This window comes from Vulpes lagopus, chromosome 23, assembly GCF_018345385.1.
Source record: "Vulpes lagopus strain Blue_001 chromosome 23, ASM1834538v1, whole genome shotgun sequence".
NCBI classification, from domain to species: domain Eukaryota; kingdom Metazoa; phylum Chordata; class Mammalia; order Carnivora; family Canidae; genus Vulpes; species Vulpes lagopus.
Genome location: NC_054846.1, coordinates 57488540 through 57511905, shown reverse-complemented (window position 1 = coordinate 57511905; position 23366 = coordinate 57488540). Strand labels below are relative to the sequence as shown.

General features: G+C 43.2%; 1 protein-coding gene and 1 pseudogene across 2 annotated transcripts in view; both read left to right on the top strand.

Annotated features, from left to right (window-relative positions):
* Nucleotides 1-23048, top strand: part of CLSPN (claspin) — a 30922-nt gene extending 7874 nt beyond the window's left edge. For both annotated transcript variants that reach the window (XM_041737845.1, XM_041737846.1), the window contains 19 exons: nt 90-198; nt 382-959; nt 5927-6118; nt 9003-9226; nt 10179-10354; nt 10691-10755; nt 11352-11551; nt 11882-12036; nt 12990-13216; nt 13777-13888; nt 16044-16119; nt 16343-16446; nt 18265-18429; nt 18521-18642; nt 18882-19009; nt 19333-19435; nt 19995-20077; nt 20338-20499; nt 21006-23048. In XM_041737845.1, coding sequence (XP_041593779.1) covers nt 90-198; nt 382-959; nt 5927-6118; nt 9003-9226; nt 10179-10354; nt 10691-10755; nt 11352-11551; nt 11882-12036; nt 12990-13216; nt 13777-13888; nt 16044-16119; nt 16343-16446; nt 18265-18429; nt 18521-18642; nt 18882-19009; nt 19333-19435; nt 19995-20077; nt 20338-20499; nt 21006-21116 — 3092 coding nt within the window. In that variant the 3' untranslated portion in view covers nt 21117-23048. The remainder of the gene's footprint in view (nt 1-89; nt 199-381; nt 960-5926; nt 6119-9002; nt 9227-10178; nt 10355-10690; nt 10756-11351; nt 11552-11881; nt 12037-12989; nt 13217-13776; nt 13889-16043; nt 16120-16342; nt 16447-18264; nt 18430-18520; nt 18643-18881; nt 19010-19332; nt 19436-19994; nt 20078-20337; nt 20500-21005) is intronic.
* LOC121481366 lies at nt 13958-14695 on the top strand (annotated as a pseudogene).
* Nucleotides 23049-23366: the final 318 nt, after the last annotated feature.

Sequence of the window (23366 nt, the reverse complement as noted above, 5' to 3'; positions counted from 1 at the left end):
CTTTCACTGTACTGTTTAGTTAACTGGATATGAAGTGACATTTCAGAATATACAGTAAATTTATTTGCTTCTTTTGTTTGATTTTATAGAGTCTGCGCTTAATCTTCCATATCATATGCCTGAGAATAAAACCATTCATGATTTCTTCAAACGTAAACCCCGACCCACTTGCCAGGGGAATGCCATGGCACTACTGAAGTAAGAACTCTCTTTCCTTGTGATTATAATTTTTGCAAATACTCAGTTTTGTAATAAACATCTGGTGTAAAAAGTTCAGATTCCTCACTCATCAAACTGATTTAGCTGAATATCATTATATACTGAGATGAGAGTTTCCCACTTAGGATAATTTTCAACGTCAGCTCATTTTCCCTTCTCTAGGTCATCTAAGTATCAGTCAAGCCATCACAAAGCATCCATAGACACCACAAATACAAGCGAGAAGAATAATGACCACCAAAGCAAAGATTCTGAGCAGACAACAGGTGCGGGATATGAAATGGACATTAATGCACTCCCTGCAGCTTCAAATGAAGCCCAGATCACTACTGGATCAGAGGAGTCTTGCAGTAAGGATGTGATGGGAAGTGAAGAGCAAGAAATTCAGGAGAAACAGAAGCAGAGTGACGACAGACCTTCACCTGAGGACAGCTACGTGGCTCAGCAGGAATCCAGCTCCCTTGGGAAGGAGGACAATGAAGAGTATCAGGCCTTAGGGCTTGTGGCACCTGAACCTCATTCTCTGGAGGGAGAAGAAGGCCTGAAGAAAACAGAAGAAGCAGATGAGAAGGTGGAAGAGCCCAGGCAGCAAACTAAATCCATAATTATGCAACCTGAAAAAGTGAGGAGGTTCACACTGGATAGACTTAAGCAACTGGGAGTAGATGTTTCCATTAAACCTCGGCTGGGTGCTGATGAAGATTCCTTTGTGATACTTGAAGAACCTGAAACCAACAGAGGTAATCCTTTGAATTGTGGGGGAGCCTCCAGAGTAATTTATTCTGGCAGCTTTCTAGTATTTGCTCCTGTGGAGGCTAGGGAACGCAGGAGGAAATGATAACCACATGTGATCTTATGCTGTAGTTGTACCAGATATTGGTAAAATTCTATTTAGATAAATCTGGCAGGCCATCAGAATGTTCTCAACCTTGTTTAAAACAGGAAGCTTGTTGATAGGTTAGTACACAAAAGAGATGCATTGGCTGTTGTGTTATGGCATGACATTCAAAAAAGCATTATTCATTGTTTTCACCATTAAAGGGAGACCTTTTAGTTTGGTAAATTGTTTGCAAAAAGCTTATTTTTTCCCCTACTATTTAACAAATATTAAATTATCCATGACATGCAAGGTGTTGTAGGGCATACCAAGAGAAATCTGACATTTATTGTACGTTTAAGCTACTTACGCTCTCGTATGGGAGATAAGTATGCAAGTAACAGTAATACCAGAGAGAAGGTGGAAATTGACATCTATAATGAATGTGTGTCACTGATAATTGGAAAAATTAAATGAACAAAAGGGAAAAGTAGTCTTTGCCAAAAGAAACATTTAGAATAAAGTGCTGGGGCAGTTTAGAGGAAGGATTAGTTTCTTCCAATAGGTGGGTAGAAGAAGGCTTGAAGAGTAGGTGGGTGTAATTACTTGTTCACTGCCTTTCCTTTTATACTTTGAATAGGGATCTTCTAGCTTATTCCCTACTCTATCACCAGTACTTCCACAGTGGATGACATATTATAGGCGTTTATATTGGATGAGTGAATGAATGAATGCTCCTTCAAGACAGAGTTTAAATATTACCATATTAGGTAGACTTCCTGATTAGTAGGCGGAATTGGGTGTTCCCTCCTCTGCATTGAGGCCATATGGCGTGATAAGAGCTTAGACTCTGTAGCAAGACCAAGGTTTGAATCTAGACTGTGCTACTCATTGTTTAACCTTGAGTGTGCCATTTGACCTCTCTGAGGCACCTTAAGGAAAAAAGAAAGAAAGAAAAAAGAAAATCCAGTTCACAGGACTATAGTGAAGATTTGTTGAAGTAAGGCATAGAAATGCATAAGGAAGCACTCAAATAGTGGCTCCTACTTCTATTATTAGTGAAATTATTTACATCGTAACCATAACAGCTTATGGTTGGCAGGTGCTCTGTCATCGACAGTATCTGGTGTGTAAATTATGCCCAGAGATTCTGTTGATTGAATGAGTGGGCTTTTTGGAAGTGGAGAGAAGGACACTCTTCGAAGGGACAAGAAGAGCTCTGCATGGTGCATATTGGGAGGATGTGTGAATCAGTTTAACCAGAGCAGGACGTGGAGTGAAAGGTTTGTGTAACAGAACTAACGTAGCTCCATTAGCAAAGAAGCAGGGAAATAAGCTGTTGCCCGGAACATGGAGGGAAAGTTTTGTGGTGTGGGAGTTATCTAAACAGCTCCAGAGTAAGAAAGGGGGAAGCAACATTTCTTGAGTACTTAACAATACTAAACACTGTGAGATTTTTTTTATTTGGGACTTGAAGCTCTCTAAACAGTTCTGGACTGAGACAGGAAAGGGAAGAAACCTTTTTCATGAGTACCTACTACATTAGACACTGATAGATTCTCTATTATTGTTATTAATTCTCGTAGCCCCAGGTATTATTTTGCAGTGAAGAGACAGAGACTTGGAGAGGCTGGGTAATTTTTCCAACATTACTTGGCTTATATAGGGAACTAGCACAGTGCCTGGCACATAGTAGGCATTTATTTTTAGGTCGGAATATGTTTTCCTTCAGAAATAGTATTTGACATCAAAGTTGGATTTCCATACCATCCAGTTCCATATTTCTGAAGTTAGGATCAACTTTTATTTATCTGTGCAATAAACCTTTATTTAGCATGGTGTCGGATGCTTTGTATACAAGACATAGTCCCTGCTCTCAAGGAAGTTAAAGCCTGGTAGTAGTGACAGACAGGCAAACAGAGCATTCATTACACGACTGGATAGGAAATGCGTGTATTCTCTGAGCCTGGAGGAAGGGTACCTCACTTGGAATGTCTCTTGGGGAGTCAGGAACATTTCCGAAAGGAACTGATACCAGAGCTGAGTCCTGAAAGCCTAGTAGAGATACCAAGGCAGACAAGTGAGGGAGGGCATTCCTGGCAGAGGGAAGAGACCCACAAAAGATCCAACAATGACAAGAGAAAGTACAGGGTGTTCTGGTGAGCTGGAGTGAAGATTGCAAAGGCATTGAGGATGGGTAACTGGAGGCCAGATCATACAGGGCTTTGAGGCCATGGTAGGAGCTTGGATTTTTCCTTTTGTTAGTAGAGGGCCACTGAAAAACTTTTAGCAAAGGAAATGACCCAATCAGATACTCATTTTGGGGAGGTCAATCTGGTGGCAAGTATGGTGGACACATTGGAAGGAGTTAAGAATAAAAGTAGTAGGAACAGCTTAGTTTCCTTAACCTCACATAGAGTAGGGTTTCCATGAGAAAACGCATGTAGATCTAAACATCGGGGTACTAGAAATGTGTAACTCCTGCTGCCTGCAATAGTGTAGAGGATCATCTCTGCCCTTAATTCTTCTGTTTTTCTGGACTAAGAACAATGGGGATGAGCATAGTTTTAGATTCATGCTGCTGGTGGAAACCTAAGCTGGAGCAGAGACCCTTCAGTTAGGACATGAACGGATCCTGGAAAAAGACTGGTGGACGGAGAGGAACCTGAGCAGGATTTCTAGGGCAAGGAGGAAGATGGTTGAGTCATGTAGTAAAGGGCAAGGAAAGCAGGTGTCCTGATGTGTTGGAGAGGAAGAGCTCTAAGGACCCTGGCTTTCTCTAGAAGAATGAAGGCAACTCCTCTGCCTCATTATTACTTTAGGTCCCAAGCAAATCTTGCTCCACATCCATTTGTTTTATTCTGTTAGTGCCAATAACGACCTGCCTATTTCTGTTGGCTTTCCACTTCCATCCCGCCATTGCTTCCAGCCTCACTGAACCACCATGCGGGTGCAAACTCACATCTTCTCTCCTTACACTTTTGTTTGTTAGGTAAACATATCATCCTTTGGAGCTGGATTTTTGCTACTTGATTATACTAGGAACTCAGAATGAAAAGGTTTCCTTCCATTTCTTCTGTTCCCTTTTAAGGAAGGAAGTACCACATCTAGCTGGTAACTGTAAAACCACTAAAATACAATTCGAGTGCATTTTAGAAAAAGAACCAAACGTGGAGTGTTCTGGACATCTTATATAGAAGAGAAAGCTTGTGAAAATATCCAGGATCCCTCGACCCCAAAGGAATCTTTTCTGTTTGTAACTGTCAGCTCTCTTAAAACAGCCCACAGTGATATGATGTCTCCCACAGAGGCAGCAGGTGATGGTGCCAGATAGCAGCTAGCTGAGGGAGAAAGGAGAAAGAAATTCTGAGCTATTACAGCAATGGGGAAGTGAGGAGAGGCACTATTGCCGTTGGACCACTGAACCTACTGCTCCCAGTATATATAGTCCCCTCCGTAAGATAAGTGTGGTATAGAGGCCACCTGTAAATAGAATTTCCTTTCTGATTATATTGATTGTACAAGTTTAACAGTCTCACCAACAGACTTTTCTAGTCCTGTTGCTAGGTTACATCACTGGATGAATTGTCATTTTTTTCCTTTTTTTTTTAATATGATATATATTTTTTAAATTTTTTTAAAGATTTTATTTATTTATTTATAGAGATGCAGAGAGAGAGAGAGAGAGAGAGAGAGAGGCAGAGACACAGGTAGAGGGAGAAGCAGGCTCCATGCAGAGAGCCTGACGTGGGACTCGATCCCAGGACTCCAGGATCATGCCCTGGGCTGCAGGTGGCGCTAAACCGCTGCGCCACCGGGGCTGCCCCCCCCCCCTTTTTTTTAATTGACCTTCCCTATGTTTAGTAAGATTGCTAATAAATAGTGAAATGTTCAGAATAGGGAATTTTTTTTAAAAGGGTGGAACTTATGAAAAATTAAGCCATTGGATGATTAATAATTATGGTATTATTAATGGTCCTACCAGTTTAATATATTTTTTTCAAGAATTGCATACATTTAGGGTGCTTGGGGTGGCTCAGTCAGTTAAGCATCTGCCTTCAGCTCAGATCATGATCTTGGAGTCCTGGGATCGAGCCCCACATCAAGCTCCCTGCTCTACAGGAAGCCTGCTTCTTCCTCTCCCTCTGCCTGCTGTACCCCCACTGCTTGTGCTTGCTCACGCTCCCTCTCTCTATATCAAATAAATAATTAAAAATCTTTTTTTTAAGATTTATTTATAAATTTCATTCATTCATTCATTCATGAGAGACAGAGAGAGAGGCAGAGTCACAGGCAGAGGGAGAGGCAGGCTCCACGCAGGGAGCCTGATGTGGGACTCGATCCCAGGTCTCCAGGATCAGGCCCTGGACTGAAGGCGTCGCTTAAACCGCTGAACCACCCAGGCTGCCCTTAAAAGTCTTTAGAAAAAAAAAAAGAATTGCATACATTTAGAAACATCAGTTATAGGGATCCCTGGGTGGCGCAGCGGTTTAGTGCCTGCCTTTGGCCCAGGGCGCCATCCTGGAGACCCGGGATCGAATCCCACGTCGGGCTCCCGGTGCATGGAGCCTGCTTCTCCCTCTGCCTATGTCTCTGCCTCTCTCTCTCTGTGTGACTATCATAAATTAAAAAAAAAAAAAAAATCAGTTATAAATTTCTACCCTAAAATGATTTTTGAGGAAGAACAGTTGCAACATTTCATTAGTCTGGGTTAACTTACATGAATTTGACAGAGGTGTTAGTAGCAAAGGAGTTTTTGGTGTCTTTGGATGTTTTTTCCCCCTACAACTTTGTTGATCTTAAAAACTTAAGCTATGAGTCTTAACTGGAATCTTAAAGGAAAGAGTTTAAGCGTGGAAAACTGACATACTGGTTGGTGTTTGGATCTAGAACTGGAAGCCTTGAAGCAGCGTTTCTGGAAGCATGCGAATCCAGCAGTCAAACCCAGGGCTGGTCAGAAGGTGAATGTGAACATCATAGTGAAAGGCTTGGGCACTGATGGGAAGGAAGAGCTGAAGGCAGACGTGGTGCCTGTGACTTTGGCGTCTGAGAAGCTGGATGGAACAAGCCGCACAAAGCCAGGTATTTGGGTTCATGTTTTTGTTTATTTGATTGCTTTATGCTTTGTATACTGATGATCTTTGTGGCTACTGAAGACACTATAGTGGGGACCCCTGGGTGGCTCAGTGGTTGAGCGTCTGCCTTCAGCTCAGGTCATGATCCTGGGGTCCTGGGATCGAATCCCTCATCAGGCTCCCTGCTCTGTGGGGAGCCTGCTTTTCCCTCTCACTCTCCCTCTGTGCTTACTCTATCTCTCTCAAATAAATAAAATTGTTAAAAAAAAATAAGTAAAAATAAATAATTTTTAAAAATTAATTAAAAGATAAAAAACTATAAACATTGTAGAAAATACAAAGAGGGGATCCCTGGGTGGCGCAGTGGTTTGGCGCCTGCCTTTGGCCCAGGGCGCGATCCTGGAGACCTGGGATCGAATCCCACGTCGGGCTCCCGGTGCATGGAGCCTGCTTCTCCCTCTGCCTGTGTCTCTGCCTCTCTCTCTCTCTCTCTCTCTGTGACTATCATAAATAAATAAAAAAAATTAAAAAAAAAAAAAGAAAATACAAAGAAAGAATAAAGAAAAAACTCTACTATCCTCTATCACAGGCACCTATAATTGTGTATCCTTTTTTAAAAAAAATTTATTTGTTTATTTGAGAGAGAGCATGGGTGCAAGCAGTGGGAGGGGCAGAGACAAAGAGAGAGAGAATGTCAAGCAGACTTCCTGCTGAGCACAGAGCCCCAGAGGGGGCTCGATCCCACGATTGTGAGATCATGACCTGAGCTGAAATCAAGAGTCTATCACTTCACCGACTGAGCCACCCAGGCATCCCTATTGTGTATCCTTTTAATCTCCTTCTGCAGGGCCCCTGGGTGGCTCAGTGGTTGAGGGTCTGCTTTTTTTTTTTTTTTTTTTTTTTTTTTTTTTTTTTTTTTTTTGAGGGTCTGCTTTTGACTCAGGAAATGATCCCAGGGTTCTGGGATTGAGTCCCCACATCAGGCTCCCAGGCAGCCTCTCTGTTTATCATGAATAAATAAATAAAGTCTTAAACAAAAGATATCTTGGGGGATCCCTGGTGGCTCAGCGGTTTAGCACCTGCCTTTGGCCCAGGGTGTGATCATGGAGACCCGGGATCGAGTCCCATGTCGGGCTCCCTACATGGAGCCTGCTTCTCCCTCTGCCCATGTCTCTGCCTCTCCCTCTCTCTTTCTCTCTCTCTCTCTCTGTCTCTCATGAATAAATAAATAAAATCTTTTAAAAAAAACCTCTTTGCATGTATGTATATATATGTTTTTTTTATTTTTTTATTTTTTAAAGATTTTATTTATTCATGAAAGAGAGAGAGAGAAAGAGAGAGGCAGAGACACAGGCAGAGGGAGAAGCAGGCTCCATGCAGGGAGCCCGACGTGGGACTCGATCCCGGGTCTCCAAGATCACACACCGGGCCAAAGGCAGCGCTAAATTGATGAGCCACCAGGCTGCCCTATATATGTTTTTAGAAACAAACAATAATGTTGATCATATTATGCATTCTGCTTTCTAATCTGCTTTTTTGTTTTAACAATGTCTGTTGTCCCCACTCCCACTTTGAAAGTACAATAAATAGGTCACATAGAAAAAATTGAGACACTGAGGAAAATGTATGAAATGGAACATTAGTCTTCCTAAAGGCAGCTGTTAACCATTTCTTGTGTCCTAGGAAGAAAATTAATATGCATACACCATTGTGTGTGTGTGTGTGTGTGTGTGAGAGAGAGAGAGAGACAGACAGACGGATAGACATTGGATACTTACTCTCCGCCAGGCACTGCTCTAGGTGCTTTACTGTAAATAATATTAGTATCTTTATTTTATATATGAGGAAACTGGTAGGCAAAGCATTTAAACAACTTGCTCAAGATTAAACAGCTCGTAAGTAGTAGAACCAGCAGCCTCATCCATAGTACCTAACTTCAGAGCTCAGATACACATTATTTTGCTTTTGAGGGTTTTTTTAAAACAGCCGCATAATATTCCCCTGTGCTACTGTAACAGGATTTGTTTGACCATACTGCTGTTACTGGGCATCTTGTTTATTCCAGTGTTTGGCATTTCATACAGTGTTGCACCTCAGTATCAGGTAGTTGGTGTAGTGGATGCAGAGTTACTTACAGTGGAATCATGGAGTCAGATTTTGATAGATAGCATCCCATTGTCCTCCAAAATAGCTGCACCAACTTACCTGCTGAATCACAGTATAAAAGAGTTCCAGTTTCCTCTTAGCAAGAGATATTATCAAACCTAATTTTTGCCAGATATGTAAAAAATGCGATCTCTTATTTTGATTTGTATCTCTTTAATTAGAACTGAGGTGAGGGATGCCCAACTGGCTCAGTTGGTGGAACATGTGACTCTTGATCTTGCAGTTGTGAGTTCAAGTGCCATGTTGGGTATAAAGATTACTTAAAAATAAAATCTTAAGAAAGAAATGAGGTTAAGCATTACTTTTGCTTATTAACCACATATGTTCGTTTCTTCTTTGAACATACCCTTTGCCCATTTTACTCTCGAATTGTTTCTTCTTTTCTTTAATACAGGCAAGTTTATCAGTGTTGTCCTTCATGGCTTCTGAGCCAGAGATTTTCAGAGTCCTACTCTTCCGCCCCTTTTTTGCCTTCTTTAATAACTTTATAATTTCTGTACAGTTTATTGACCCAGGGTGTAGGACATCACTATGGAAGTTCTCTTTTACACTTTAGTTCATAATCTTATTTGTTAAGATAACAAAAGCTTAGAGTACTAAGGTCTCTGATTTTCCTTTGAAGATGTGACTGCAACACTTCTGGAGTTCCCTGAAATGCACACTTCCATGATTGCAGTAGGTAATCGGTCATTATGTCTAACGTGTTTCTTCATATTTTTGTTCAGGTGAAAAGCTTCAGGTGCTGAAAGCCAAACTGCAGGAAGCGATGAAACTCCGTAGGCATGAGGAACGCCAAAAGCGCCAAGCCTTATTTAAATTAGACAATGAGGATGGATTTGAAGAAGAGGAGGAGGAGGAGGAAGAAATGACGGACGAATCGGAGGAAGATGGAGAAGAGGAGGAAGATGGAGATTTAGAGGAAGAAGAGGAGGAAGAAGGCAATCAGGAGGTTCTGACAATTATTTAATTTTGTTACTTGGTCAAGGTAGATAAGGGAAAGAGAAAATCGGATTTGAATAAGAGTAGAGTAAGTATGTTGAATTGTGTAGGAGATTTCAGGGGCAGAGATTGCGTAACTAGCTCATATGTACCAAAGTTCAAATGCATTCAGTTCCGTCAGCACCTTTGGCTACCTGCAGTTCACGGAGCTCTACCTTTGGCTCTACCTATTAGTCTACTTATTGAAATCTAAGGCTAAAATGGAAGTGGCTTTATATTAATAGATACTTTTATCTTCGTTGTTTATGTAGTTTTCTCTATTCAGAATGAACAGCAGTCTTAACCTTGGTCAGGTTGAGGTCTGGAATAAGTTCTCAGGCAGGCTGAGACCTTCCTGAGTCTCTTTCTTTCTTCACTGAGAAGGGTATTTGTAAAAGGGCCTCTTGCCCTTTTTCCATCGTGTTGTTTTCTGCTTAGGTAAGATAGATAATAAAAAGAAAAAAACCACTAAGAAAAACAAATAATAATGAAACAGATAAGCCCCTTTGTTGGAACTCTGCAGTCACTGTAAGAGTTGGTTCACGTTTATCCCTGGGTAAAGCAAGAAAGCAGGGGCTGAACTGGGCAGCATGTCACAGCCTGTTTTTGGTCTGAGGCCACTAGTTGTCCTGCAATCTCAGGCTACTTGTTTAACCTCTCATTGCCTCGGTAAAGTGATAACCCAGTCTTCTTTCATAATCTCATAGCAATTTAAGGAGGGTAAAAGGTAAAATAAGTACAAAAGAGCTCCTGGAGTGTCAGGGAAAATTATGTTACTGACAGTGATCACACCAAGCTTCCTTCAGGTCTGCCGTTTGAGCTTTAAGATGTGAACTGTAACCAAGCAGCCGTATGTCAGGCTAACAGCCTATTTGCTTTTAAATTTTTTGACTTTCTGTTTTGGGGCAATGTGATTGGTGAAGAATGCAGAATTCCTTCTCAGTGGTGAAGAAATAGAAACCAAAGAAGAGAAAGAAATGGATAAAGACAATAGTGATGGCAGTAGTGACATTAGCAAGTCCATTGGCCTCTCTGTCCCCAAGCCTCTGTCATCTGATTCTACCTTGCTTCTATTTAAGGACAACTCTTCTAAGATGGGGTAAGTAATTCTCTCAAGGGAAAGATAAGACTCCCTTGGGTTTGCCTCTCTCATAAGAAGCAGAGACATGGAGTGGCTGGGTGGCTCAGTCAGTTAAGCGTCCAACTCTTGACTGCAGCTCAGGTCATGACTTCATGGATGGTGAGATCGAGGCCTACATCTCGCTCCAGGCTCAGTGGAGATTCTGTTTGAGAATCTTCCTCTTCCTCTTCCCTCACTTGTGTGCATTCTCTCTCTCTTTCTCCCTCTTTCTCTCTCTCTCTCTCGAATAAATAAATCTTTAAAAAAAAAATAAGTAGCAGAAACAGGTAAACAATTTTCTTTCTTGTTTCATAGTTACTTTCCTAGTGAAGAAAAATCAGAAACAGATGAAATCTCAGGAAAAAGGTCTAGCAAACTGGGTAAGTCATGACTCTTATGCAGAACTTGACTTTTCTTAGCTCCTCTAGTTTTGGTACTGAAGGCCTACAATTCCATAAGATTTGCATTTTTTTGAACCCAGCAGACTTTTCTCCGTCTTCCCTGTGGCAATGAAAGGAATTTATGAGTTAGAAAATTTTTCTGAAAGGAATTAACGAATTAGAAGATTCGGGTCTGGTTTTGAAATTTTGTATTGCGTTTCTTCACAGTTGAACATGGACACATAATATGTCCTTAGTAGTGTGTGTTGATTAACTGAGCCGTGAGAACATTTATGTTACAGTAGATAAAAAGAAGATGTAGACATGATTGGATGATGGGGAGTGTGATCATAGGCATTAGGCAGGGTGAGAGAAAGTTGGGAACTTTCAGGTGTCACGTAGCTCAGAGTGATAAACCCTGACTGTATAATGCTCTCTTGCTACTGTAATTTACCTTCAACTTCATGTTTTAGACACATAACTTGAGGGGTTTGCCTATGAATGTTACCTGACAGTTGCATTCTCAATTCTTTTTCCTAAACAGATCCACCTTATTTCTGGAATCATACACTTAAAAGTTATTTCTCTTTCTTTAGATGAAGATGATTCATGCTCGTTGCTAACAAAGGAAAGCAGCCACAATAGCAGCTTTGAGCTGATTGGCTCCACGATTCCATCCTATCAGCCTTGCAACAGACAGACAGGCCGTGGGACCAGTTTTTTCCCTGCAGTGGGAGGATTCAGATCTCCCTCCCCTGGGCTATTTCGAGCCAGTTTGGTCAGCTCAGCTTCGAAGGTAAGATGGTAATGGTCTTCTAATCTCCTCCCCCTTTTACTTCCCACACTGCTAAATAAAATGCGTCTGAGCCAACCAACTCCCACCACGTTATGTGTGCTCAGTTTAAAGAAACCACCCCCTTTGTGTATTAAAAACAAGCCTCATCCAGTGTTCTTACTTTCCTGAATATATTTTTCTTTATCCTTCTCTTGGCTATGCATTGTCCTCCTCAGCTGCAATTGCTTGAGAAGAGATAAAATCTTGGAAATAGCAACTTCTGTTGTTGTCATGACAGTGAATGACAATTATAAAATGTTTTGTTTTTGTTTGGTTTTGTTTTGGTGCCAGAGTTCAGGAAAGCTGTCTGAGCCTTCACTTCCCGTAGAGGATTCCCAGGATCTGTATAACGCCTCCCCAGAGCCTAAGACACTTTTCCTAGGAGCAGGAGACTTCCAGTTCTGTTTAGAAGATGACACTCAGAGCCAACTGTTGGATGCAGATGGGTAGGTAGTTTTATGTTTCTGTGGGTGGGATGGTGCTGGGTACTGCCTAATTTTGTTTAAAAATAAAGTGAGCTTCTGTTACTCCATCTGTGCTCTTTCTTCTGAGAAAGAGAAGGTGTACAGACCATTAGGATTACATTCTGCAAGTTTGAACAAAAGCTCTCCAGAAAGTAAAACGTAAATAGTCTTTCCTGACATTCTGATCCTTTGATCTCTGCTTTACTTGAAATGCACAGCTCGTGTAAGGGCATCAGATGACCTGTCCTGCTGTGTTAGGCTTGTTGTGTGGATTGGGGATTGACAGACCCGTGGCACGTTGCACGGCCATAACACTGACACTGTCTGAAAGCAGAAATGATCCTTTACCCTTTACCTTTCAAATAGCACTTATTCTTTTATTAAACTCCCTCCCTCTTCAGATTATCACAAGGCTGCAGTTTGGATCCTTTGCTGGTTTGAGATTCAGCCTTTTTTTTTTTTTTTTTTTTTTTTTAAGATTTTATTTATTTATTTGAGAGAGGGAGAGAATATGAGCAGTGCGAAGGGGCAGAGGGAGAAGGAGAAGCAGACTCTCCTCCAAGCAAGTAGCCTGATCCCAGGACTCCAAGATCGTGACCTGAGCTGAAGGCAGATGCCTCACCAACTGAACCACCCAGGTGCCCCTGAGATTCAGCTTTTAAGTTTGGTTTTATTAGAAATACCAGAGTGCTTGGGTGGCTCAGTCGATTAAATGTCCAACTCTTGATTTTGGCTCAGGTCATGATGTCAGGGTCATGAGATCGAGCCCTGCCTTCGGCTCTGTCTTGGGTGTGGAGCCTGCCTAAGATTTTCTCTCTCCTCCCTCTGCCCCTTCCCCCACTCTTTCTTTTAAAAAAAAAAAAAAAAAAACCTCTTTAGCCACTACTTTGTTGTTTCTCCTAGAGAATTTCTTATATTCTTCATTGCATTTGTAGGTTCTTAAATGTTAGAAACCACAGAAATCAGTACCAAGCTTTGAAGCCTGGATTGCCATTGGCCAGTATGGATGAGAATGCCATGGATGCTAACATGGATGAGCTACTGGATCTATGTACTGGAAAGTTCACATCTCAAACTGAAAAGACTCTGCCCAGGAAGAACGACAAGAAAGAAAACCTGGAGGAACTTCTGAATCTTTGTTCAGGAAAATTCACTTCTCAGGGTAAATAGCCAACAGAGAGTGTCAGGCTCGCCACAACCAAATATCTTGTCAGTGTCCTTGAGAAGAAATCTGTTACCCTTGGGTGAAAAGTTCACAGAAAACAAGGGTGTGACATATTCTTGTGTGTAGGTTGAATTCTTAGCTTCCTGATGTTTAGAGCCTTTGCTTTCTTAAGGTGGTAAAATGTCAACTTAAGCTTCAGTTTTTGCCATGCGATTTCTCATTTATGGTTAATATGTATGCAGAGCTTAGAAGAGTGCTCTTGTAATAGTAAATTTCCTATAAATGCCTACTTATTTTCATCTTCATGTTTCTGTCTCCCTGATGGCTAGAATGTCAGCTCTGTGGGAGCTGGGATTTTTGTTTTGCTCACTACTGTATCCCTGGTGCCTGGCACATAGTAAGCACTAAATAAGGATTTGTTGAATGAATGGATGGTAAGCTCTTTTTGGCAAGCTTACCTTAGAACTGTATTGAGCTGGAGTGTCTATAGATGGCTGGGGAGAGAGGATAAAGCTGTTATTTCTTGGTGACAAATCTTTTTCTTTGTTGTGATATAGATGCCTCCACTCTGGCTCCATCAGAGTTAAATAAGCCGGAGAAGGAGAGCAGCTTGGGTGATCCCATGGAAGAAGCACTTGCTCTTTGCTCAGGATCTTTCCCCACAGACAGGTGAGTCTCAGTGATTGAAGGGAACTTAGGAAGGCCTCGTCTTCTGATAAAATCCTGAGGTCCACAATAATGAGCCATTTTAGGGGCTTCATATCCCGTCTGGGAGTCTTGCGATACGTTGGAGTCTTGTTTGCAAGGTAAGGAAATTATAATGCTTTCCTTTAGTCGGTGGAAAACAGGGTTAAAGAAAGAAAGAAGATGGGGAGCCTGGGTGGCTCAGTCGGTTAAGTGTCTGACTTTGGGTCCGTCATGATCCCAGGGTCCTGAGATCGGGCCCCACATCGGGCTCCCTGCTCAGTGGGGAGGCTGCTCCCTCTGCCTCTGCCCCCACTTGTGCTTTCTCTCTCTCTCTCAAATAAATAAATTCTTTTAGAAAAAGGAAAAAAAGCCAAGAATAGAGACCTAGAGCTAAAGCTGGGAGGCAGACAGTGCAGCCCACTGGGCACTGCTCATTCCTCTGGCTCTGATCTCAGGTTGTACCAGGGGCCCAATCAGGCCTGTGTCTGCCTCCTTGAGTAGGCCAGTGATCCCATCTACACAGCCATCCTAGAGCAGCTCCCCAACTCCAGGTAGCCCGATGGAGCTCCAGACCAGTGTCGTCTCCTGGGATATTGCCATAGCAGCCACATTTATTGGTGTGGCTGGTTCAGGGGCTAGCATTGGAACAGTGTTTGGCATCCTGATCATTGGCTGTGCCAGGAACCCGTCTCTCAAGCAGCAGCTCTTCTCTGCCGTTCTGGGCTTTGACCTGAGGACACGGGGCTCTTCTGTGTGCTGGTTGCCTTCCTCATCCTCTTTGCCATGTGAGACTTAATGGGAGTCGCCTACCTGTCCCTGCTGCTTCAACTTCAGGCCGTATATGGTGCTAAAAGTGTGCTAAGCTTCGCCATTAAACACAACATCTCTCTCTCTCTCTCTCTCTCTCTCTCTCTCTCTCTTTTTTAAGGGAAAGAATAAGCACATGAAAGTGTTCAAGGGAAATGCAAATCAAAACCACAGTAAGATACTACCTCATACCCATTAGGATGGCTACTATAAAAATTTTTTAAAAACCCACAAAAACACAAAATAATAAGTTTTTGTGAGGATATGGAGAAATTGGAACCCTTATCCACAGTTGGTGGGAAGCTTCTCTAGAAATTGGAATGGCAGTTCCTCAAAAAATTAAAAACAATATGATATGATTCAAGCATATTCACAAAAGCAGTGATAACAGAGTCTCAGATATTTGTAAACCCATGTTCATAGTAGCATGATTCATAATAATCAAAAGGTGGAAGCATCCCAAGTAGATAAACAAAATATGGTGGACACACACACACAAATGGATTATTCAGCCTTAGAAAGGAATAAAATTCTGACACATGCAACAACATGGATGAGCCTTGAGGACATTATGCTCGGTGAAATAAGCCAGTCCTCAAAATACAAATACTGTAGGATTCCACTTAGATGAGGTACTGAGAGTAGTCAAATTCATAGAGAAAGTAGAAGGGTAGTTGTCAGGAGCTGAGGGGAAGGAAAAGTGGGGAATTGTTGTTTAAAGGGTATAGAGTTGGGCAGCCCCAGTGGCCCAGCGATTTAGTGCCGGGTTCGGCCCGGGGTATGATCCTGGAGACCCGGGATCGGGTCCCGCATCAGGCTCCCTGCGTGGAGCCTGCTTCTCCCTCTGCCTGTGTCTCTGCCTCTCTCTCTCTCTCTCTCTCTGTGTGTGTCTCTCATGAATAAATAAATAAAATATTTTTAAAAATAAAAATGAAGGGTATAGAGTTTTGGGGCACCTGGGTGGCTCAGTTAAGTGTCTGACTCTTGATTTCAGCTCAAGTCATGATTTCAGGATTGTGAGATCGATCAAGCCCTATGTTGGGCTCCACACTGGGCATGGAGCATACTTAAGATGCTCTCTCTGCCCCTCCCTGCCTTAAAATAATAAATAATAAATAAAAAGTTTTGCAAGATGAGAAGAGTTCTGGAGGTTGACTGCACAACATGATTGTGTTATGTATATTTTATCACATTTTTTTTCTAAAGGCAAGGTCTCTTGTTTCCTATCTCTTGAAGAGATGCTTGGTGCTAGTAAAATATTTTCAATTTGTAAGTTGGCTGACTCCCCATAGTTTGTTTCAGCAACCTATTGGTTTGATTTGTACTTTAGGGAAGAAGAAGATGAAGAGGAAGAATTTGGAGACTTTCAGCTTGTCCCAAAAGATAACGAGTTGGATAGCGATGAGGTGAGTCTTGAAGGGAACAAAGTAATCCTAACTGAACTCCAGGTACTGCTGCTGCCGTCTTGTCTTTTTCCTGATCTGAGTGGGCGAGGATTCTAAGTTTGGCATGTTATCAGAAGCCATTTCCTAGATTGAGATGTTTGGGCAGAAGTTCATAAATCCTGTCTTAGTTGAGGACACGTTTTGTTCAGCTTAACTTTGTGTGTGATACTCCCTGATTTTTCAGGATGAACCCAGTAACTCTGATAATGAAGATCTGGCATTGGAAGACCCTGAAGATGACGACGAGGAAGAGGTCCTGAAGCAGTCTGAGAAGTTGAGAAGGCAAATGTAGGTGTTATGTCCATTCCTCCCATTGCTGGAGAAAGTTCTCATGGTTGAGTTGTAGCTTGCCACCGTTTACCTCAGTCTGCCGGTTCTGTTGCTTTTCGTGGTCAACACAGATCCAATACACCCCTTCACGTGGTATCTCTTGAGTGTTCAAAAATGGTTATATACTCCTTAGGTGAGTTCTGTACTAAATATCTCTGGTTCCTTCAGCTATTTCTCACACGGCGTTGCTTCCTGACTCCTCACGTACCGGATATTCTCTTCATCCTCAGGTGTGGTCCACCTCCTGCTGTATACGGTGGTACAACCACGTCCTTGTTCTGGATGCATACTACTCGTCAAGTAACCAGGGATCCTAAGAGCTGAGTCGCTGTAGATTTTGAGGAGTTAGTAGACAATGAAAATTCCTTTTTTAAGGAATAGGGTTTTTTTTCCTATGGATTACTGTCATTTCAGGTTTTCCTCATCCTAGTCTTAGGCAGATGACCTCCCGTTTATTCCTTTTTAATATTTTGTTCTCATAAAAGTAAACCACTTATTTTAGAATATTTAAAAGAAGATAAAGCTACAAATAAAAAGTCATCTGTGTTCACCATCCAAGTATCTAATGAAACTTTGGATGGTAGATTGCTCCATAACCACTTTTATGCATATGTTTTCATAGAGTTGAGATCTGTGCATTTTTTTTTCGTATGTATATTTTTGCGTCTTGCTTTCCCACTTGGAATATCCATAATGATTTTCCCATGATATTAAAAGTTTCATAAAGACCATTTTAATAGGCATTCATTATTATATTGTACACGGATGACTTTTGGAATTCACATATAGGATATCATATTGATCCCTACTAGCTTTATATTATTGTTTCTAGCCTGTCATTCCATTCTATTAGGATCAGTTTGGGGTTCTAGTTTGTCACCTGTCAAATTAACTGTCTCTTACAGCTTGGGGTCATCTATAGATTTTTCTAAGGTAGTGGTTCTTAAACCTTACTTAACTGGAGAATCCTTTGTCCAAAAGAAATCTTAGAAAGAATGGCAGCTAAAAGTTGTGCTGTTCCAAGTGGGTAAATGAGAAGATTAGAGAATTCAGTGGCTTTTAGCCCTCGAAGGAACTCCCTGGGATCCCTAGCATTTAGAGGAACTCAGCTTTTTAAAAAATAATGTAAGTCTTTGATAAAAATCATCCTTCAGAAAGCCATCAAACTTTTGCCACTTGTGATGATAGATGACAGGACTTTGAACCCAAAGTGACAGCAGATTTGTTCTCAGTAGGAACTGAGGTCACAAAAACTTAGGAAGTAGTGGTTTTACCTACCAGTTACTCTGAGCCTCAGGTGTGCCTCTAATTTGAAGGTCAAGACTTGGCAGCTGCTAAGAAATCCCAGGCTATTACCTTCCATTACCATACCATCTCTAACCTGTCTCCCGATCCTGGTGAGCTTAAATACGGAACAAAATAATCTGAACTTTCCAGCAGGTATGTCCCAGATATACAGAGGAGATTGAGAGTTCTGGCTTTAGAGAACCTAATTGACCTCCTAGCTGTGTGACTTTGGGTCATTTATTTACTCTCTGAGTCTCTGTCATTCAACTGTAAATTGAAGGGAAATAATAGTCCTCCCTCCTGAGATAATGCCATGAAGCCTGGGAAGCATAGGTATTGGCATACGGTGTGTATTAAATGATAGACTTTAAGTATTACCGAAGTGTATCATTAAAATTTAAGTGGCTCCGTGTTCTGCTTTTCTCACTGCATCCATAGTCTGTGTCTGTATTCATTGTTGTGTTTCTAATCTTCAAAATTCTTTCCTAGGAGATTGAAGAAGTACCTGGAGGATGAGGCAGAGGTGTCGGGGAGTGATGTGGGAAGTGAAGATGAGTATGATGGGGAAGATATCGACGAATATGAACAGGATGAAATTGATGAAGTACTCCCTTCTGATGAGGAGCTACAGAATCAAATCAAGAAAATACACATGTCAGTATCCCAGCAGGCCCTTCTGAGTGATGGGACGTTTCCACAACCAGCCAGAATGGTCCTGGCTTTGAACCCTGTATCTTTCCTGCAGGAAAACGATGTTGGATGATGATAAGCGACAGCTACGTTTATACCAAGAGAGGTACCTCGCCGATGGGGATCTGCACAGTGACGGTCCTGGCCGAATGAGGAAATTCCGATGGAAAAACATAGGTATCTTGGTCATTGCTTTCAGAAACAAATGGTACGGTGTACGTGTGTGTCCTAAGACGACAAGTGGAAATCCAAACCACAGCAGGCTACTGAGGAGGACTTGGCTGTAACTGTGACTTTCTGTTAGTGAACGGAAAAGCTTGTGTCGGTGTGTGATGAATGATGAGTCCCTTGCGTCTGTCCGAGCGCCTTCTCCTAGGAGACTGCAGAATGCTCATGGCCTTGACTCTTTGCTTTAGATGATGCTTCCCAGATGGACTTGTTCCACAGAGACTCTGATGATGATCAGATGGAAGAGCAGCTTGATGAGACGGAAGCCCATTGGAGGAAGGAGCGAATTGAACGAGAACAGTGGCTTCGGGACCAGGTAGGAAGTCCTCTGTTGTGTTCCTGGCTGCTGAGGAGGAGGGGACCCACTCACCTCACCTGTCAGGATAGTTTCAAGATCCTGGGCAGCATATTGCTGTCCCTTTTAATCCTTGAATTTTCTTTTGTGTTCTGAGAAGATTACAACGGGCAGTTCAATTCATGTTTGTTTGTCCAAGATCCTTTTTTTTGGTCTGTAGCAACAAAGGTTGCAGAAGGGAAAACCAAGGCTATCCCAGGTACCTTAGCTTTACAACCCAGGCCATGCTAACCGTTTGGGGGTGCAGTAGACTGATGTTAATACGGTCTGATTTTTATTTTCAGGCAGAGCAGGGGAAAATTGCAGCTGAAGAAGAAGACATCGGGGAAGACAGTCAGTTTATGATGCTGGCCAAGAAAGTTACAGCCAAAGCACTACAGAAAAATGGTGAGCTCTCATCCTCCTCCGGGCCCAGTCCCCTGGATGGTTCATGCAGGAGCCTTGGAAGTGACTCCAGCCTCAGGGACTGTTGCCCTGTAGGCCGGGGCCTTGGTCTCACATTGTGCTAAAGAGGCCCCTCCAAGATGGAAAAGGACAGTGTTCTTGGATCTTAGACTTTTGGGCAGTGGACGTTGTACTTGCGAGTAGACGTAGATGGTTCTAAGGCAACTCAGAGTAGGAATTTTAGCTTATTTATTTGGTTGCCCAAGACTGTGTTAGAGCTGGACATTGAACCCGGCGCTAATTCCAGAATGGGGCTCTTAGACACCATCTGTGTTCAGCCTACCACGCTTGCTTTTGCTTATTACTGTTAATGGTCAACATTCAAGCTGGTTGTCTATCTTCCTGCCACTCCTTACTATAGTTTCAAGTCACCATGCTAAAATAATCCGGGTTCTTAAGCCTTAGTTTATTAGTTTAGTTAGAGGCTTCTTAGCTTGTTTAGATTTAAAGGTAATTCTATCCAGCTCTGCCCAGAACAAACCTCCCTTTCTTGTCTTTTCAGCCAATCGCACTGTGGTTATTCAAGAACCAAAGTCTTTACTCAGAAATCCCTTTGAAGCCATCAGGCCAGAGAGTGCCCGCCAGGTTGGTTGGGGACATGGATACCCTGATGTCAGGATCTGCGAGGTTACATGGGCCCAGGTCAGGCTAAGGGAGGAGTTACTTTGTTGTTAGGGGGAGGAGGCAGCTACAGGAGACAGTAGGTGTCAAGGGCACCTGCTATTGCTTTCTGCTTGAGTGGGGCAGGAATATGTCCCCTCAGGATCTGGGGGTGCCAGGGAGGGATGGACGGACTTCTCATTCTTCCCTTGGCATTTGGGATTTGATGACTCTTCTCTCTTCAGCTGAAAACAGGCTCCCTGCTAAACCAGCCCAAAGCTGTGCTTCAGAAACTGGCTGCTCTCTCTGACCCAAACCCCAATGCACCTCGAAATTTAAGAAACTTTGTCTTTCATACACTTTCTCCTGTCAAGGCTGAGGCAGCGAAGGAACCGTCTAAACCTCAGGTAGGGAATCTGAGAACTGATGTGGCCGTCCCCAGCAAGATTGATGGATAGATTCTCAAAAAAAAAAAAAAAAAAAAAATTAGGGACTCCTGGGTGGTTCAGCGATTGAGTGTGTGTCTTTGGCTCAGGGTGTGATCCTGCCATCCTGGGATCAAGTCCCACATCGGGTTCCCTTCATGGAGACTGTTTATCCCTCTGTCTCTGTCTCTCTCTCTGTGTCTCTCATGAATAAATAAATAAAATCTTTAAAAAATTAGATAGATAAGATAGATAGAGGATTCTGGCTTAAAGGCTTAGGGTGTGGTGTTCACTCTTGCACTCCCCAATAAAATATAAGAGGACTGCTACCCCCAGGAGGTCATCAGCATTGAAAGCTTCCTAAAAAGTTCGTATTTCTTTTTTTCCTAAATGTCCGTGATTTGACTATGAGTGCTTTAAGAGCTAACTGAACCTAAGTACTTGTATGGGAGTCTTGAGCTGGTCCTGACTCTTTCTCTGCTCTCCAGGTAAGGAGAAGGGGTCCATCTTTAAAGACATCCCCTTCACCTAAGCGCCTCAAGACAGATGATAGCACTTCAGGATTGAAGCAGAGCATCTTCAGATACTTGGAAAGTTAACATCGTCGAGGGTGCTGGCACCTGTTGAGACTACTTTGAGAAGTTTGTGGTGTTGAAGGTTGGAATCGATGCCCGTGGGGATGATTGATCTCCCCTCCTCCCCTTCCTTTATAGTCCGCACATTAAGGTTACGGACAGAGATTCCATCCAGCTCTTCCCACTGCATGGCTCTGGACATCTTTTTCCTTTCCTAGTATTATTTCCCGGGTTGGCCACTAACCTTAATTCTGCAGCGTTTACAAAATCAATGCATAGATGCTTGAGTGAAGGCTCACGTCCTCCGTTATATATTTGACATTTTATCCTAGCAGCCTCCTGGGTTGATAGACTTCTTGTGAAAGGGGTGGTTGGAGGAGGAGGAGGAGGAGGAAAAAGCGTGGCGTTATGGAAATGAGAGAACCCAAGGGATGTCGATACTGGAATGAATCCTTCACACCCGAAGATGTGCCCCACAGTGACCTGGACTCCGTGGAAGAGAGCGTCTTGGAGGACCTCGGAACCAAGAGACAGGCCGTTATATTTGTCTTGCCCCTTCTGTTTCCCTGTTTGCCTCTTCCTAAGGCAGCCGCAGCTTGCCGGTTGACCTTTGCTTCCCTGAGAGTAAGGGCTCACGTTGGTACTCAAGGCAGAAAGACCGTGGCCCGGATTTTCTGGACGATGAGGATGAAGACAAGGGTTTACACCCACCGGTGCCTGTGCAAGTACATATTCCATGGGGCAGGGAGAGCTCTCTTCTGGAACTAAATTCTCACTGTGCAGCAGTGTTGCTCAAGGACTCCCTTCTCCTCCTGACAGAAATATAACCATTATTTATTGCATTCACCTGGGTCTATTGCCCTGACCAGTCCGAGCACAATACTTTGTGACTTATTTAGAAAGAAGACCACTATTGAGTTGATCAAAACGTTGTTGAAGAGAATTGCCCTCAGTTCCAGTTTTCTCCGAACAATCATGAAGCTTTCAGAATTCTAGACCGATTCCATCCCCCCACGCCCCGAACGGAGTGTCACTGCTGCTTTGGAAACACGTTCCATGTGAATCCTGTGGTTTCGCCGTCAGGAGCTGGACTTGAGAAATTGGGCGAATCATGCCAGCTTTTTATTGGCAGACAGGGAACGCCAGTGTAATTGCTGCAGTTAGGGTGTAGGTTCTCTACAATTGTTTCTAATACGCAAGATGCTTTGGATTTGTATATTTGTAATCTTGGAAAGGGGAAAATGTATATAAAGATGTTTTAATATGTATGTAGTGTTTCAATAAATCTCCAGGCTTGAAGGCAGGGTTTGCCATCCAGATCGGGTGCTCATTCTTAGGTCATTGCCTGTCTGATGTTGATGAGCCTCATGTTCAGGCTGCATGCCCCCCCTCCCCCAGGGAAGCCCCCTGCTGCAGTTGTCCCTCCCTGGCCTCTCAGCAGGGAGTTTACATGAACGGTACCTGTTGTCAGAGCTCTTTGATCAGCAGCCTTGGGCCCAAGATGAGGGCTTTGCCCCTCCCCCGGAGCCCTCTAAGCGGTGTCCCAGGTGGGCAGCCTTTGCCACACAGAACTGGGAAGGAGGGTGACATATTTCTCCCCTCTTGCTTTCCCATATCCCTTCTGGGGGGAGAGAGGGAGAAGATGGTTGGAATTGACCACTGAGGATAAGAAAAGCAGTGCGAGGGGGGTGCCTCGGTGGCTCAGCGGTTAGGCGGCTGCCTTTGGCTCGGGTCGTGACCCCAGGGTTCAGGAATCGAGTTCACATCGGGGTCCCCCCGCAGGGAGGCTACTTCTCCCTCTGCCTGTGTCTCTGCCTCTCTCTCTCTTGTGTCTCATAAATAAAATATTTTTTAAAAAAAGAAATGCAATGCAAAAGAAATTCCAGGGAGCAAATGGTTTCTGTCCTAGGCTCTGGGCTCTGGAAAGAAAGTAGTCTTTGGAGAAAGAGAAGTTGGGTCTTGAGCTCTGGGTCACTTTTCCCCTCGCCGGTATAGCTGTCAGATGGCAAGCTGAGCCTTGACCTTGCTAACAGGACTGACGTGGAGAGTCGCCTCCTGACCCAGATGCCTGCGCCCAAAACGTTGAGCCATCGGCTTCAGCTGCGTTTTGATGAAACAGGCCCCGGGGCCCGCTGCTGCAGCTCCTTCTAGGGCTCAGCTCTGCCAGCTTGGAACCGATGTACCCAGAGGGGTAAGAGCTCGTGGCCTGTGAGACAGATTCGCTCCGTGCCAGCCCTTTCACCCCCTCCTAGCTCCACGCCGCGGGGTAGGGAC